Source organism: Chionomys nivalis, chromosome 1 (genome assembly GCF_950005125.1).
Source record: "Chionomys nivalis chromosome 1, mChiNiv1.1, whole genome shotgun sequence".
NCBI classification, from domain to species: Eukaryota; Metazoa; Chordata; class Mammalia; order Rodentia; family Cricetidae; genus Chionomys; species Chionomys nivalis.
The window spans coordinates 122,710,970-122,728,702 of NC_080086.1; the positions used below are offsets into that span (position 1 = coordinate 122,710,970).

Consider the following 17,733-nt stretch of genomic DNA (forward strand, 5'->3'; position numbering starts at 1 on the left):
CGCCCCAGTTCCAGGCCCTGCCTAGAACCCGCCCTGTCTTACTGTGGTGCGTTCGGCTGCCGACTTGGTCCACAGGACGCTTGCGCATGTATCAAGGCGTCTTGGAACTGCCCTTCTTTAAATTAGCAAAAAGAGACGCCTGAGTTTTCTGAAAGCCTCAACACGGCCTCTTTCCGTGTTCTTTTAGAGGTCGTTTTTGTTTCACTGTCTTGAGAACGTAGTTTGTTTCCTTGACAAGGTTTAAGAGAACATGTTTTCAGTCAGGCGCTCTCTGGACAGTCCGCATCCTGGCTCAGGGTCCCTGCTCCGAGCTTTGGGCGGGCCAAAAGGGAAGTGGGGTCCTTCTCTAGGGCGGTCGCACAGGCAGCGGTTGTGTGAAGCCGGGCTCAGGCAACATGTACTACAAGTTTAGCGGTTTCACGCAGAAGTTGGCTGGAGCTTGGGCTTCGGAAGCCTATAGTCCGCAGGTACGAGTTGTGCCGCGCCGCCTCTGGCGGGAGAACGGCGGCCCGAGGCAGACAGTCCCGGAATCCGAGCCGGAAGAGGCTTCTGCCGGCCGATCGGTTCGTTCTCCTGGTGTCTCCTGGTACTTAGCCACACTGTCTGTCTCTACGGCATATCTTTGTTGTCTCTAAGGCATATCTAGTCAAGGTTTGCACGGCACAGAAGTTCGGTCTGATGCCCTGAGGGAGTCAAGGTGACCCCTGGGGTGGCTGCCTGTTTAAGGTGGATTTTCCGTGGAAGTCTGTGGTGCACAGAATGTGACTTGAATTTGTTTTCAGCTCTCCCTTGTTACCAAATGGAAGGGCGGGATTGAGACTCTTGTTTATAAGGCGGATTTCTTCAGTACAAGGGAAAGCGTGGGAAGTGACACGCAACGAGGCTTACACTTTCATTAATTACAAAGTAACAGACTTTGACCATTGGGCGAACTGACATTCAGGTCCTCCTTAGAGCCTACCAATGGTGCTTCCGTCTCCAGCCTCGGTGTTGTGAAAATGTGGTATTTTGGAGCTCCATTCACATTGGGTTAGTACTGAATTTAGCAGCCTTAGTTTTGTGACTTGACTGGTAACTTTTTGTGGTGAGCCCTTTTTGATTCCGGGCAGCATTGATTTGGGTTAAATGCGGTATGTGTCAAGAGAGCAGCTTTTTTGGCAGATGGTGCTGGATACATGCTATATATTCTCCAGAAGCTGACACTGAATCATTGCTCAGAGTAGCGCGAGAAAGCTCGGTGGAACACGAAGCTGGAAAACCTTGATTAGAATAGTAATCCCGTCTAGGCTGTAAAAAAGATACTCAGTTATTATTGCCCTGTGGAGCACACTGCATTGGTTAGGGGGAGAGAGTTAAAGCATGGCTTCAATACAAGATTAGATGAACTTTCAGGATAAAGGAGGCCAAGAAGGGCAGAATTTGCTTTTAGGGGAGGACGAGGAAGAAGAGTCTTCAGCTTCTGATGCTATGTCATGTCTGAGTTTATGAATATGTCTGTTTCAGCCCTTGGTTGGTGGGTAGTAGGCTCTTTGTTGAAGGAGAGATCATTTAGGAAGTACATAAGGAAGAAAGAGACTGTCTTTCCGTTATGAAAAGTGACAGGAAATGAGGAACAGTCCAGCCAGGGTCAGAGGGGGAGCTAGTGTGGTGCCACAGAAACCCAGTGTAATGAGTTGTAAGGGAAGAGTTGCCAGTGTGCTGATCTATTTCTTTTTTTTTTTTTTAATTTATTTATTTATTATGTATACAACATTCCTTCTATGTATGCTTGCATGCCAGAAGAGGGCACCATATCTCATTATAGATGGCTGTGAGCCACCATATGGTTGCTGGGAATTGAACTCAGGACCTCTGGAAGAGCAGTCAGTGCTCTTAACCTCTGAGCCATCTCTCCAGCCCCCCTGATCTATTTCTTGTACAAAAGATGTAGCGAAGTGCTGTTTTCCTTGTATCTTCTATAGAGTGCTTTCAGAGCACAGATCATGTGTTATGGTTAGGGAGGCTTTGGCTTGTGTATGTTATGTAACCCATTCCTTGATTAGTGTGCAGATCATTAATCATATCGCCCTTAGGAAGGTTTCACATATTCTCTCCCTATTAAAAATCCCTGTCTGCCTTCCCATTTTGGCGTTTATCGCTATAAATAGTTTTGAACCCTTTGTAAACCCCACAACATGTACCCTCCTGTGTAAGTGTACTTTTGAGGTTCCTTCTGTTAGCATTCAGGCATTTACACTGGTCTGCTCTCAGGTCTTAGCAGGGCCCAGCAGCAGCAGCACCGTGACTGATGGAACCACTAGTGGAGCTCTCTCTGTGCACACACTACATCCCCTACAAAAGGCGAGCCCTTCTCGCCCCACTCTTCCCTTCTGACCTCCCACAGGAGCTCTGTGGCCTTGTGGTGCCTTTGACTCCAGCCTGCCAAAGTTCCCACTGATGCTAAACTGTTAAACCTCATGCTACATATATGAGTGTTTCATCTTATAGATATGTCACTCTCTTGTAGTGGTTGTAGATATGCTTGTTAAAGTATTTTATTTTTTATATGTAAGGGTGTTTTTGTCTACATGTAAGTTAAGTCTGTGTTCCTTGTGATTGCCTGGGGCCTGCAAAAACCAAATGCCCTGGAACCAGACTTAGAGACAATTGTGAACCACTGTGTGGGTGCTGGAAATTGAACCTGGGTCCGCTCCAAGAGCAGCAGTGCTCTTAACTGCTGCGCCATCTCTCTAGCCCTGTAGATGTGCCGTTAATGGAGCTAGCTATAGCATATACCCTATTGCTTCAAAGGAGAGAGTAAAAATTCTCTAAGTGGCATTGAAATAAATTGACACCCAGAGCAGGGATTACCTAAAGGTGTTCTTGATATAGACAGGACTTTCAGAGTTTTTGGTATCCCTTGAATTAGATTTCACTCTAGTATTAGAATTTCTAAGTTATTTAGAGCTTTTATTTTTATAATTCTGGGTATTGAACCCAAGGCCATTCAAGTGCTTTGCCACTGAGCTACATCTCCAGCTCATTTGAAGTTTTCTTAGGCCACGTTGAAAGATGCAGTTTTGGGTAAGCAGTATATGAATTGTAGATTCAGAGTGATGTGGAGCACACGACCACAGATAGCACTAGGGAAACCAGGAGTGTAAAACTGGCAGGTGTTTCTCTTCAGTAAAAGGGTTTATACCTGTTTCTGCTGGGAATGGATGTAGTTAATAACCTGGCGATCCTTTGTTATCTGCAGGGCCAGGCTTCACCTGAATCCCCCAGACTATTAGGCTTATCCCAGACTTGTGGGCATTATTTCTCAGTCAGTGGAACCCATTCTTATGGAAGAGGTCTTAGGTACTTTGCAAAAGACATGCAGTCATACCTTAAGCTTTGTTGTGATAATAGTCACGTGGAAACTTTTTTCCAAAGTTGTTCTGTGCTTAAATATGTGTGAATGCAGGTGTGAGAAGACCAGAAGACAGCATCACATCTCACTACTTGAGACTCCAGCTTCAAGGGATGTGATGCTGTCTTCTGGTTTTCTCACACCTGCATTCACACGTACACAGATGTGCCACCTCTGCCTCCATTCACACATACAATCTGCGTAATTTAAAAATAAATCTTTTTTTTTCCTAATGTGAGCTGGACAGGCTGTACAGCAGCACTGCCAAACCTGCTACTGCTCTCACTGTACTTAATAAACCTGTGGCGCACGCCTTTAATCCCAGCACTCGGGAGGCAGAGGCAGGCGGATCTCTGTGAGTTCGAGACCAGCCTGGTCTACAAGAGCTAGTTCCAGGACAGGCTCCAAAAAAAACCACAGAGAAACCCTGTCTCGAAAAACCAAAAAAAAAAAAAAAAAAAAAAAGATTAAAAAAAACCTGTTTCCTTTCTTGAAAAATTGAACCCCGTGACCTGGCACAGTGTAGTAATCCCAGCATGGGAGGAAGAAGCAGAGGGGCAGGAGTTCAAGATCATCCTTAGCTACAGAGTAGGTTCTAGGCCAGCCTGAGCTTCACGAGACCCTATGTTAAACAAAACACAATTTGGAGCAGTTAGAGGCTGGAGGAGGCAAGATCAAGCCCTTGTTTAGCATTCTGTGGCCCTGTCTTCATTCTCCAGGACACATTCCTTCCTTGGATTTTAGCAATTAAAACAGGAAGAATTTAAGTGTGTAAACTGTTTAGAGGTAGGGTTATGTACTGTCAGTATTAAACAGTAAAGCCTGGTTTCGCTTAGGTTAGAGAATCTTCCAGGTGTTTCCCCCGTACTGCAGGAGTGGAGGCTCTGCCATCGATTGCCGGTTCGTAGGCTTCAGTTAGGAGTCTACTTTGTGTTGAAACTAGCCCTCGTTAGTGCAGTTATGTGTTCAGCAAATGTGTATGGGAGATGCTGTCTGTTAGTCTTGGGAATGAGATCAGTGACCGAAACATGCTAGAACCCTCTTGTGGGACTTGTGTTGCACAAGAGGGAAGTCAGCAAATAAAGAGGGATGTAGCGTGTTGGGTGTTGAAGTGCTGTGGAGAGCGAGGCGTGAGTGAGGCTAGTGGGCTAGCTTGTTTGCCGGGTTGGGAGGGTACCTGTTAAAGCCGGGTGCGGTGCTATAATCCTTTCACTTGGGAGGCAGAGGTGGTAGAATCAAGAGTTAAGGCTAGCCTGGGCTACAGGTGAGTTAAGGGCCAGCTCATGATACATAAACCTGGCTTAAACAGCCAAAAAAGTGTTTTGGAAAAGTTTCCAGGGGTGATGAACGTACAAGCCAAGCCATGTAGAAATCTGAAAACCATTCCAGGCAAAGAAATATGCTTAGAGTCCGAGAGGCTTATAGGGGCGTGGGGATTGGGTGGGTTTAGGGAGCAGGAAGGGACTGAAATAGGGGACCGAAGAGAAGGGTGCGCCGTGCAGAACCTGAAGCTTTTAGAACTTGGGGTTTGGTTCTGGGGGAGCTTGAGTCTCCAGAGTGACTAAAGACAATACTTCCAAGATCTGGAGCAGCTGAGAGCACTGGCTGTCCTTCAGGGGATTCCTTGCCCCTTTCTGGTGGCAGGCACACTACAGGCATAGGCGCACTACAGGCATACGTGCACGTAAGCCACTTCCTGGTCTGGCCGGCTTTCCGGAAGCCCAGTGCTGCTTAACTGTATGTCTGGAAACACGGACTGTTGGTTGCTTTAACACTGCTTGGTGATTTATCGCAATGACAGCGAGATGAGGCACCATCATATCCATTCTGTTTACCCGAGGGCCAACAAACTGCATCAGCAATAGACAGTGTAGTAAAAACAGCTGAGCTCCACTGGGAAGAATGCACAGCTCCTAAGAATTGATAGTAACCTTAACAGCCTGTGCTCTGAATTTTTACAGTGAATATATGAAATCGCTTAGAACTGTCACGGTGACTGATACTGATATTCTTGTGCGTGTGGTGCAGAACGAGTGAGGGTCGTGCCTGTTGAATGAGTGAACGCGCTGCCCTGGACAGGCCGTCCCTGCAGCAGAGCAGCTGCACTTCAGTGCCTTTGTTTGGTAGGTTTAGGTTTAGAATTAATGCCTGGTTGGTGGGGGCAACATTAATGTTTCATTAAATATATTTTCATAATTCATTCTTATCTTCCCTCCTCCCTCCTTATTGTTTTTAGATATCTGATCTTTAGATCTTGTCAGTTACAGATAAATTTCCCTGAGAAGTAAGAACTTCAATGACTGCAAAGGTCAGACTTGAAACTTCTTCCAAACATAGAATTCTATTTTTCCTAGGTAGAATTTAAGGGGATGATTTTACTGGCTTGTAATTCTTAATCTTAAACCTTAGTATCCATATTGTTTGGAGAACCGTCTGTGTGTGTTGCTTTGCAGCATTGTACCTTCAGATAAACATTACAGTGTTCCCTGGGTTTGGGGTTTGTTTGTTTGGGGTGCTGGAGCTGCACGTGTTAAGAAGGCACTTTCTCTTAGAGGTGCTGGCACACGCCTTTAATCCCAGGGAGGCAGGGGTCAGCCTGGTCTTTTATGGAGAGTTCCAGGACAGCCAAGCCTACAAAGAGAAAACCCTGTGAAAAACCAAACCGACAAGGCAGCCTTTTATCCTGCACTCAGGAATGGTGGCGCGGGTGCCTTCGTCCCACCCCTTGAGTGGAAGAGGCAGGTGAGTCTCTGTAAGTTTGAGGTCAGCTTGGATTATACAGCAGATTCCAGACCACCCTGTCTAGAAAAAGAAAAGAAAAAGAGAGATTTTGTTTTTGGTATTGATTTTGGCTGTGCATGTCTCTGCGTGGGTATATGCACCTGTGTTTGGGTGCATGTAGAATCGAGAGAAGTCGGGTCCCCTCGTAGTTGTGAGCCACCCTGCATTGGGTGCTAGGAACTGAACTCGTGTCCTCTGCAAGAGCAGCACATGCTTTTAATGGTTGAGCCTTCTTTCCAGCCCCTGTAGTTAATTTTAGAGGAATTGTATTTTTTTTTTTTTTTTTTTTTTTTTTGTTTTCCGAGACAGGGTTTCTCTGTGGCTTTGGAGCCTGTCCTGGAACTAGCTCTGTAGACCAGGCTGGTCTCGAACTCACAGAGATCCGCCTGCCTCTGCCTCCCAAGTGCTGGGATTAAAGGCGTGCGCCACCATCGCCCAATTTTAGAGGAATTGTATGACTTTAAAAAGAGAGCTGTCCTCCTCAGCTAGCACCCTATCACATGCTGCTGTAAGCAGCCAGTAACTATTGCTAGAGTTCTATTCTGCACTGCTATTAATGAAATCATATAAGGTGTAGCCTTTTGCACCACAATTCTGTGTGTGTGTGTCTGTGTGTGTGTCTGTGTGTGTCTGAGTGTCTGTGTGTGTGTGTGTGTGTTAAGCCAAGGTCAGCCTAGTTCTCAGGAGCACACCCCACCTTATACACAGCGCTGGGGCTTGAGCTCAGCCCTTCATACAAGAACAAGCGCTTTATGGACACAGTGCTTCTTGAAGCTCACCTTAGGCCTTGCTTGTTCTTCCTAGTAGAGTTCTTGACAGTTTGCTGTGGGAAAGCAGAATAAGGGTGTTTTGTCAGAGGGTTGAGAACTGCCCAAAGGCCTCATAATGCAAGTGATAGAGACCCTTTTCCTTCCCTTATATAGATAGTGCTGTGTCTGCTATCCCAGGCAGCCTGCCTTCGGAAATAGCTCAGCTGCCGAGACATACTCAAGGCTTGCTGTTGTCCTTTGCTTTTCTGCAGGGGTTAAAGCCAGTGGTTTCCGCGGAAGCACCACCTATCATATTCGCCACACCGACTAAGCTGACCTCCACTGTGACGGCGTATGACTATGCAGGGAAGAACAAAGTTCCAGAGCTGCAGAAGTTCTTCCAGGTGAGCGAACTGAAGGGCATAGATGCGTGCCTGGGGGGAGCTTCTGAAACCCGAGTTCATGCTAGTGTTGCGTGCCAGCCTCCCTTTTCCTCAAATAGAACTCTTGCTTTTAGTTTGATCCATTAACTCCTAGAACCTGTTTACAGGTAGATGCCAATAATGGAGGGAGGATGGTAATGACCTCATTGCCGTGTAACGTGCACAGATTTTCAGATCGCTCATGTAGAATGGCTCCTCGTAGTCGCTGTGAGAACACAGCAGTGCGTGTAATGACACTGGGTCAGCCGGTGCCCACTCATGTGTCAGACACAAGTGTGTGTGTGTGTGTCTGCGTCTCACGTGTGTACAGAGGACAGAAGAGACTGTTGAATCCCCAGGAGCTGGAGTTACAGGTGGTGTGGGAACTGACCTGAGAGCAGCAAGGGCTCCTGACTGCTGAGCCAACTTGCCAGCAGCGACTTTTGGTAGCCAGTTTTCTTCTGTGTTTGGTACTAGAGCTCACTGTGTTGTTGGTAGAAGTTGGGAGCCCTCTTAGGTAGCTCATCAACAGAGAGAAGCCAGAATTGACACCAGTGTGATCAATCTGCTGAGAGATAACCAAGCACCTAGTGACCTGAGTGCTGGGGAGTGCAGAGTCCACTACAGCTGTCACCGCAGGGTTGCCCCCCACAAAAGTATGTTCAGGTTCAGTCCACCCTGGCCATAGAGCATTTTCATGTTGCTCAGTGTAAGTCTTAAATCTGATGAGTAACATCTAAAAGGCTCTTGGAGTCTGTACAAAACATGGATTAAATATCTTATAGGATTGGATTATAAGCGAATTTTAGCCAATTGATGGAAGGAAGGCCTGCTGGTTAGAGATGGACTGGAGCGTCACTAACTGACCATATTCTGACTGTGTGCCCCATGATCAGAAGCCAAACTAAACGCAGGCATGCTCAGAACATTCCTTGTACCTGTGCTGGTTCAGCTGCTGGTTGTCTTGCTTTTTAAAAGCTTGGTAGAGTAATATAAAGGCCATAGAAGCATGGACTTTGCTGTATAATGTTGCCTCAGACTCCATTGTAGAGAATGGCTTCATACTAAAGTCTTGAGCCCCATTTTAAAGAAGGCAGTGACCTGTGTCTCGTCACACTCTGGTGTATCACAGTGTCCCACTGTGTCGCCTTTAGGGAGTAGTTTCTCTTCAGTCTGTTGTAAAATCTTGTCTGATCGGCCAGCTCATTGTTAATCCTTGCTTTCCAGAAGGCTGACGGTGTGCCCATCCACCTGAAACGAGGCCTTCCTGACCAAATGCTTTACCGGACCACCATGGCGCTGACTATCGGAGGGACCATCTACTGCCTGATCGCCCTCTACATGGCTTCACAGCCCAAAAACAAATGAATTAGCCTGCCGGGACTGTTTACTTTGTGGCATAAACCCTTTGAATTTTCAGTTTTCTGATTTTTTTTTTCTCACTTGGATGGTCAACTAACATTTTTGCAAACAAAGGAAAAGATAAGAGCATAAGCGTTTTGGTTGTTTATGAAATGCAGATGGCCTCTCGGATGTCAGACTCATTGGACAGTTAAGACTGTCACTGAGCCATATTTGTGCTCCTGATTTCCCTGGAGGCTCTGGATGGAAGTTGCTCACTGCCTCATTAATGGCAGGCAGCCTGTGCTCAGGGCGTCTGGGACTCGAGGCTGTGTCTCAGCAGGAACTCCAGAAGCCTTTCTGGGTTAGGTGTGACTGAGGGAGGAAGACAGCAGCTGGAGAGGTCCGGCATGTGAAATGAGCTCTTCGAGTTAGTCTTCTGGGGGCTTTTTCCACCTTGTTGTGAAATGTTAGTAGAAATTGTTTGCAGTCTGCCTGTTTGTTGGGCAGTTTGTTTCAAAGGGTTATTGCTGCACCCAGCTCCTTAATGAAATGTTATATCTCCATCATGGAAAAGAGAACACTTGTCAGTGTTGCGCTTTAGATGGCTGGACCAGAAATTCTTCAATAATGATATGGCTTTAAGTCATGATTTATTTGACTGTGGAATAAATACATGAATAGTAATTTGTGTTTCACTCTGTTTCATTGACTGACCTGGAACGCACTGTGTAGACCAGGCTGGCCCCAAATTCACTCTGCCTCCCGAGTGCTGGGATTAAAGGGGTGCGCCAGCTTGAGGTTAAGATCCTGTTTAAGAAAGAAATGAAATAAAAACTAAACACCTCTCCCTCAACAACCTTAAGTGCTTATAAATTTTTGAGGGGATGGGGCGTGGGGGTGGTGAGATGCAGCACCTCACAAGCCCCTCTTCACTTCCTTGATGAAAACCCAGTGTACCCAATCTTGTGTAGATAGCACTCAGGGCCCCACTTCCCCAGTCAGGTGGGGAAGGACTTGCTGTTGATTCTCCTCCAGCAGCCTTCATAGTCTCCTCTAAAGCTAGCCAGCGGAGTGGAAGCTTCTAGCTCGGCCACAGCTTAATTTTGCCAGATCCTACAAACAAAGGGTTATTATCCTCACCAACAGGATCTTACCATTCAGTTCTACTGGGCATAAACAGCAATAGCAATAATGTTTTGGAGGTCTCATTGACTAACAGCTCATTGGGAGGTAACCTGTCTCCGACACTAGGATTTCCACTCAATAATCTATGATTCTAAGAGCATTGTTTTCTACCCACACAGGGTACCTTTGTTCAAACTCTTGATTTAATATAAACAGTCACGGGATGTTGGAGGAGTTTTTCCTGTCATCAACCTTGTGTGTCATCTGTGCCTTACCAATAATGAAGTTCCCAAGAATTTCACAGCTGTGCCTGGTCTTTGCATCGAGTGTAAACTGATGGTCCATGCTCAGGCCTTTAGCTATGCTTCTATGGCTCTCAAATGCTCTTCTAAGTCTGTGAACATGGAGAGGTTAGCCAACAGACTTGGTGAAGCCAGGCTTGACTCTTGTTGCTCTGACTTACCTAGGTCACCAGGGTGCATAGCTGTGCTCTCAAGTGCTGTACCTGATTGGAGTCGAGCTTCTGGGACCTGACCATCTCTGGGCCCGAACGTTCTGGGACCTGACCATCTCTGGGCCCGAACATGGCAACCTGCTACCTCTCCATTGGCCACAGCTGCCTTTCTTAAGGGCACTGGGGCAGATGAACGAACAATTTCCAGTGTAATTAGTGCACAGCTTACTCTCTAGGCATAACTGCCCACTCTTGTGACAAGCTTGACTTTTTTTCTCTATTTTTGAAAACTTAGTTTTTATTTCTGTACAAACAGCATACCCTCCCCACTTTTTGTCTTTTTTACCCAGTCTTCCCCACCCTCCCAGAGAATTGTACATGGTGTTCAGGGATGGAGTGACCAGGAGGCCCTTGGCTCTCTTTACCCCCAGGCTGAGCCCCAGCTCACACATTCATTGGCAGAATTGGACTTGAGGTAGGAGCAGCACACACTATACAGCTTTGACTCCACTGCCAGGCAGGAGCAAGAGTGCATTCCTATTGTGGAATTTATTATTTATTTGTTTAGGTTTTTCAAGACAGGGTTTTCTGTGTAACAACCCTGGCTGTTCTGGAACTAGCTCTCGTAGACCAGGCTCACATCGAACTCACAGGGAATATTCCTTTTATACACTGTGAAGATGTGTCTCTGCCAAGGTTCCTTCTGATTGACTTAATAAAGAGCCAAATGGCCAATAGCTAGGCTGGAGAGACTAGGTGGGACTTCCAGGCAGAGTGAGGAAGGGGAGGCGAATCTAGATGCCAGGGGACACAGAGAGGAAACAGGAAGTGCAAAATGAAAGGTTAAAAAGCCACAAGGCAAAGCACAGATTAATTAATATAAGTGGGCTAATTTAAGTTCTAAGAGCTAGTGGAACAAGCCTAAGCTATACGTTGAGCTTTTATAATTTAAGTCTCTTTGTTGTTTTTTGTGAGCTGGTGACCCAAAGAAAAATCCATCTACACGTTCCTCTCCTGGGGGACTAAAGCAGATATTGTCTAGCCAGTAAATATGGCAGGACTAAACTATTTAACATTTCTGGGGGTCAGGGTGTAGTGGTTTGAATAGGTATGGCCCCCATAAGACTTATGTGTTTGAATGCTTGACCCATAGGGAGTGGCCATATTAGGGGTCTGGCCTTGTTGGAGTAGGTGTGGCCTTGGAGGAAGTGTGTCACTGCAGGGGCAGGCTTTGAAGTCTCATGTTCAAGCCCCACCCTGTGCACAATTCTTCCTTCTGCTGCCTGTGGATCAAGATGTAGAACACTCAGCTCCTTCTCCAGCACCATGTCTGCCTGCACAGCACAGTGTCCTGCAATAATGATACTGGACTAAACCTCTTAACTGTAAGCCAGCCCTACCTAGTTAAATGTTTTCCTTTATACTCACTGGGCAGTGGTGGCGCACGCCTTTAATCCCAGCACTGGGGAGGCAGAGGCAGGCCTCTCTGTGAGTTCAAGGCCAGCCAGAGCTGCCACACAGAGAAACCCTGTCTGGGAGGTGGCGTTGCCGTAGACACGGAGTCTCTTCACAGCAATAGAACACTGACTAGGACAAGTGGGCTTGCTGCTGTGCAGACACAAAATCCTAAGTTTTGGGTCACTGCACAACTCCTTGTCCATGGCCTGGCCTGCGATGTCAATCATCTGCCACTGCGGGATGGAGATGGAGGCGCTTGCTATCAGGCCCATCCAGTCCAGTATTGCTATGGAAAAAACCAGCAACTGCAGGCCCCAGTTGACCATTTCCATCTCAGAAAAGATGGAACTTCGGAAGGGCAACCCGACAGTAGAACAAAAACATCTGGGGAGCTGTGCAGGAAAATTTGAATGGAGATTGAAGATACCTTGAGACAAAAAAGCCTTTGGCCTGGTGACCTCAAATCTTGTCAACTGAAGTAAACACAAATCAACCCTTCCAGGGGAGAGATGGTTACATAGCAGATGGAACCAGCTTCAAAGGACTGGGTCCAGTCAAAAGCACCCCGATCAGCTGTTCAGAGACTACCCAAAGACTGTTTGGTGCCGTTTTGGGGTATGTGGTTCCCAGAAAGTATCGGGCTGTGCCTGCATGAGCAACAGAAGTAGCTGGGTGCAAATTTAGTTTGTTATCTCTGCACCGCTGTGTCGGATCTACTTCTTAACCCTTTGCCCAGCCTTTCGGGGCTCATAGACACCGAATTCGGCTTCCACACCCTACTCTGATAGATATTACCACATCGCTTTCTCGTGCCTCTGACAAGCCCCCCTTTGTCTTTTTTTATTTCTCACACCCTCTTGATTGTTTCTGCACTTTACGGGCCTGATCTACAGGCCAGTTTAAACCAGCCAAACTTCCAGAGTCAATTGCACCTTGGAATGACCGTGTCCCACCATGGGGCTCAGCAAAAGCTGCCAAAGTCTTCTACTAATGCCCATATCCCTGCTGAATCAACTTTTTTCAAATGGGGGGGGGGGGCAGGGTGGGAGCTATATATACTTGTGTGTGCGTGTTTGTGTGTGCATGTGCGTGTTTGTGTGTGCATGTGCATTTGTGTGGGCGCCTGTGGAGGCCAGAGGACAGCCTCAGAGCCTGCTGAGTAGAATAGGCTAGCCGGGCAGAAAGCCACAGAAACCCACCTTTCTCCACCTTCCCACATGCCACCGGTGGTGCCTGGCTTTCTGGAGTTCAAACTGTGGTCTTTGTGCTGCAAAGCAGGCTGTTTACTGATTGAGCTACGTCTGCAGTCCCAAACTCAGTTCTTTCTTAAGTCCTGTGAACACAGTGCTATTTGGCCTGAGGATCTGGGCACCAAAACTGCCTCGTTCCCAGTAATTCTAGTCCTTTTCTGCCTTCCAGGGCATGAAATTAACGGGGCTCTCAGCCAGAGCTAACCAACTGTCCCTAATGGCCTGCAGGAATCAACCCAATAGGGACCGAGTTCCCTCAGATTTCCTTACATTAACTGCCAATTAATCCCCAGGGAGGGGACTCACGAGTCCCCTTCTGGCAACTGTCGGCTGCCTAGAAATCACAAGGAAGGGGCAGAGTCTCATGAGCACCCTGTCCCTGCATGATGGGACTCTTAGGAGTCCAAGAGGGCCTGTTGTTCTTGACTACCCTCTGAGCCAAACAACCACCATCTTGGGGTGTTCAGCTGCTCCCACTAACAAAAGAATTATTCCAGCTGGGCTTGTGGACTGTTCACCTCCCTTCCTGGAAGGGTTGGGAGGATTACAAGACTATGACCTAAGTACCCAGCCTCTCCCTTCACCTGGTGGAGGCAAATCGGCCTTAATCCCATGTGGCCAAGGGGAGGGGCAAGAGCATTTAGGCTCTGGAGGACTGGGGAGAAGTTCTGTCTGTGAAGGTATGGGAAAGTGCTAGGTTAAGGCTTTCCCGATGCAGCGTTGTTGGAAAGAAACACTCAAGCCATGTACGGAGCCCGTCACCTACACACTCACTGTTGCCCCAGAGTGGACTTCTGCATCCTTGGGAGGAGGAGTGGAAACTGTTTATATTGCCCTCTGGGAAGGAGTTTTAGCAGCTGAGCCACAGCCACGCCACACCTGGAGGACAGCATTACACAGCACCTGAGCTTCTAGTTGGTGAGGATTTTTGTTTTACAACCAGGATCCAGTTAAAGAGTATAATAACATGAAATTTCCACAAATCCTTTTGTCTTTAGTTACAACAGCTCCCAGTGTCCTTCCTGACACTGAGTTATTGAGGAGTTCCAGGAAGTTGTCATGTGGGGACATGGTCTCCCCTCGGATGATGCGGTGTCCTGTTTGTTAGGTAACGCTTGTTCTATTTTTGGTGATTCAGAGCTCACGTTCCTGTCAAAGCTATTGGACAGATTTCTCGCCCAAGAAGACATCTTTTCCCCTGGTGATCTGAAGTGGTCTGTGGGGTGTTTGAGAGGGTACAGTCCTGTGATTAGCTGAATTTTGACTGAATTGTTTGTTAATTAAGGTAGTTGTAAAAAGTGACTTTTTCTTTTTTCTTTTCTGGGACTGGAGAGATGACTCAGTGTTAGAAATGTTCACTGGTCTTCCAGAGGACCTGGGTTTAGTTCCCAAGTCCCTTGTGGTGGCTCACAATTATCTGTGATTCCAGTTCCAGGGGATCTGATGCCCTCTTCTGGCCTCCACAGACATCGAGCATGCATGTGGCTACACAACGTGGCACTCAGGCAAAATGTTCATACATATTCATGAATCTGGTTTTTTTTTTCCGAGACAGGGTTTCTCTGTAGTTTTTGGTGCCTATCCTGGAACTAGCTCTTGTTGACCAGGCTGGCCTCAAACTCACAGAGATCCACCTGCCTCTGCCTCCCGAGTGCTGGGATTAAAGGCATGTGCCACCAACGCCCAGCATATATTCATAAATCATTTTTAAAAGTGTGTTTTCCCCCCTCTGGGGCTGGAGAGAGAGCTCAGTAGTTAAGAGTGTTTACTGCTCATGTAGAGGACCCAAGTTGATCTGAGCACCCACTTCAGGTGGCTCACAAGCACCTGTAACTCCAGTACCAGGTGGTCAGATTCCCTTTTCTGGCCTCTTAAGGCACTGTGCTCATGTGCACAAACCCACATAGGAGAATTTTTAAAAATTAAAGTGATTTTTTTCTTTTTCTTTTTAGATTTATTTATTTATTATACAGTATTCTCAGTACTCTGCCTGTAGGCCAGAAGAGGGCACCAGATCTCATTACAGATGGTTGTGAGCCACCATATGGTTGCTGGGAATTGAACTCAGGACCTTTGGAAGAGCAGGTGGTGCTCTTAACCACTGAGCCATCTCTCCAGCCCCCAAGTGATTCTTCTTCTTCTTCTTCTTCTTCTTCTTCTTCTTCTTCTTCTTCTTCTTCTTCTTCTTCTTCTTCTTCTTCTTCTTCTTCTTCTTCTTCCTCCTCCTCCTCCTCCTCCTCCTCCTCCTCCTCCTCCTCCTTCTGGTCTTGAACTCACAGAGATCCACCTGCCTCTGCCTCCCGAGTGCTGAGATTAAAGGCGTGCGCCAAACACCTGATTTAAAGTGATTTTCCAGGCTGTCACTCCTGCTGCGTTGTTAACAATGTACATCCTCCATGACAGTGAGCTGTAAGGGTTTTAGTGGTTTCCTTTTCATTATCTAATAGCCATCTGTGTCACTGGTCCTCTGATGCTCAGTGTTTGGTAGCTGAGTTGTTTCACCATGCCCGTTGGTCTGTGAACATTTCTCTACCTGCCAGCGAAGAATGGATCTCCATGCTGACCCTGTATTTCCCCAGTATTTCCTTGATTTGCCATTCGGTATCTTCTGTGCGTATGTGTGGGTAGACTTGCCTTGTATGTTTAGTTTTTCCCTAAGTGCTGCTGTTCCTTCTGCTTCTCACCTTGTGCCTAGAGAGTGTTCTCGACTGCACCCCATTTTATAATTCGCCATAGTTTTCTCTAACTAGTCCCCTCATGGTGTACACTGGTTATTTTTCTTTAACTAGTCCCCTCATGGTGTACACTGGTTATTTTTCTTTAACTAGTCCCCTCATGGTGTACACTGGTTATTTTTCTTTAACTAGTCCCCTCATGGTGTACACTGGTTATTTTTCTTTAACTAGTCCCCTCATGGTGTACACTGGTTATTTTTCTCTAACTAGTCCCCTCATGGTGTACACTGGTTATTTTTCTTTAACTAGTCTCCTCACGGTGTACACTGGTTATTTTTCTTTAACTAGTCCCCTCATGGTGTACACTGGTTATTTTTCTTTAACTAGTCCCCTCATGGTGTACACTGGTTATTTTTCTTTAACTAGTCTCCTCACGGTGTACACTGGTTATTTTTCTCTAACTAGTCCCCTCATGGTGTACACTGGTTATTTTTCTCTAACTAGTCCCCTCATGGTGTACACTGGTTATTTTTCTTTAACTAGTCTCCTCACGGTGTACACTGGTTATTTTTCTTTAACTAGTCCCCTCATGGTGTACAGTGGTTATTTTTCTTTAACTAGTCCCCTCATGGTGTACACTGATTATTTTTCTTTAACTAGTCCCCTCATGGTGTACACTGGTTATTTTTCTTTAACTAGTCCCCTCATGGTGTACACTGGTTATTTTTCTTTAACTAGTCCCCTCATGGTGTACTTACTCATTAGTTTTTTTGTCAATGTAATAAAAACTAGAGTCATCTGGGAAGAAGGGACCTCAGCTGAAAAAGAAATATTTTCATGAGAGTGGCTTGTAGGCAAACCGTGGGACTTTTTTTTATTAATAATTAATGTGGGAGGGTCCAGCCCCCTGTGGGTGGTACCATCCCTTGGCAGGTGGTCCAGGTTGTTGATGAGCAGCCTGAGCTAGCCAGAAGGAGCAAACCAGTAAGCAGTGTTCTTCCCCTTAAGTGTTCTCTCCTCCCCGCACCCCCCCCGCCCCCACAGCTCCTACCCTGGCTCCCTTTGACTCTTATCCAACCTGTGAGATGTAATAATAAATCTGTTGGTCCCCTAAGTTGCTTTTGATCATGACATCTTCTTGCAGCAACAGAAAAGTAGCCAATGCATATGGGTGCCAAGTTTTGGGTTGTTTGGGTTTTTTTTTTCTTTCACAAATAATGCTTTAGCCCTGCGCAACCTTCTCCGCCTTGAATCGGATACACTGCTGAATACACCTGAGCCATAATTTCTGGAGGAGAGGCTTCGGGCTAAGAGATACTGCTTCCCATTTTTGACAGCTGCTCCTTCTGGGAGATGGGACTGGCTCCTCTTTGTCAGTGGAGCATGGTGTCTAGCTTTTTGATATTTGCCAGTCTAACACACAAGAAAATGTCTTGGTGGTTTCAATTACCTTCTTATTGTAATTAGTGATGCTGAATATCGTTGATGTTTTAAATCCATTTTCTCATTGAGCAGTACGTTGCGTTTCCATTTTTGTGAACTATTTTCATGATTTGCCTACTCGACTCTAGAGCACTTTTTGATATTGCTGGAAACAGTCATTGGCTTCTTGGGATGACTTCTTCAGGGACAGTCTCTAGTGGCACCTATCCGTTAGGTCCACTAAGAACAGCCAGCACAGAAAGGACTGCCTTTGGGACAAGGCGCTTGTCCTCTGTGTTCTGTCTTGGTTTTGTCGCTAGTTGATGTTTTTTCTGCAGAGCAGGACCCTTCTCCTATCGCACACGTGGAAATGGTTGTCCAGCCAGCAGAACCCAGCTCTACATCCACGTGAGGACACTGCATTGGCCCTTGGGGGTCTGTGACTTTCACTAGGACAGTCAGCAGTCTGTGATATTCAGGACCAAAGCAGTAAGGCCGCCCAGGCCGCCCTGTTCTTGTGGCTATAGGCTCAGAGCCATTCTACAGGCTGCTTTAACTCCTTGCCAAGCTGGTTGGCTCTGCAGGCTGGTCTCTCATTGCTATCGGTGAGGTGCTCTTTAACAAAGGTCCGGACATTCAGTCTGCTTCCGTCCCCTAGGTCA

The 17,733-nt window shown here is 46.7% G+C and overlaps 1 protein-coding gene across 1 annotated transcript; it reads left to right on the top strand.

Moving 5' to 3' along the window:
* Window positions 1-333: 333 nt before the first annotated feature.
* On the top strand, window positions 334-9,448 carry LOC130879174 (cytochrome c oxidase subunit 7A-related protein, mitochondrial). The gene is made up of 3 exons (XM_057777381.1): window positions 334-467; window positions 7,194-7,325; window positions 8,571-9,448. Exons 1-3 carry the CDS (start codon window positions 396-398, stop codon window positions 8,709-8,711), a joined length of 345 nt encoding a protein of 114 aa, XP_057633364.1. The 5' UTR covers window positions 334-395; the 3' UTR covers window positions 8,712-9,448.
* The last annotated feature ends 8,285 nt before the right edge of the window (window positions 9,449-17,733 follow it).

Bases quoted from the DNA above. Each gene is read 5' to 3' on its own strand.
- LOC130879174 (XM_057777381.1), top strand. From the start codon at position 396: ATGTACTACAAGTTTAGCGGTTTCACGCAGAAGTTGGCTGGAGCTTGG. The intron at 468-7,193 runs GTACGAGTTGTG...GCTTTTCTGCAG, and splicing joins CGGAAGCCTATAGTCCGCAG to GGGTTAAAGCCAGTGGTTTC. The intron at 7,326-8,570 runs GTGAGCGAACTG...CTTGCTTTCCAG, and splicing joins AGCTGCAGAAGTTCTTCCAG to AAGGCTGACGGTGTGCCCAT.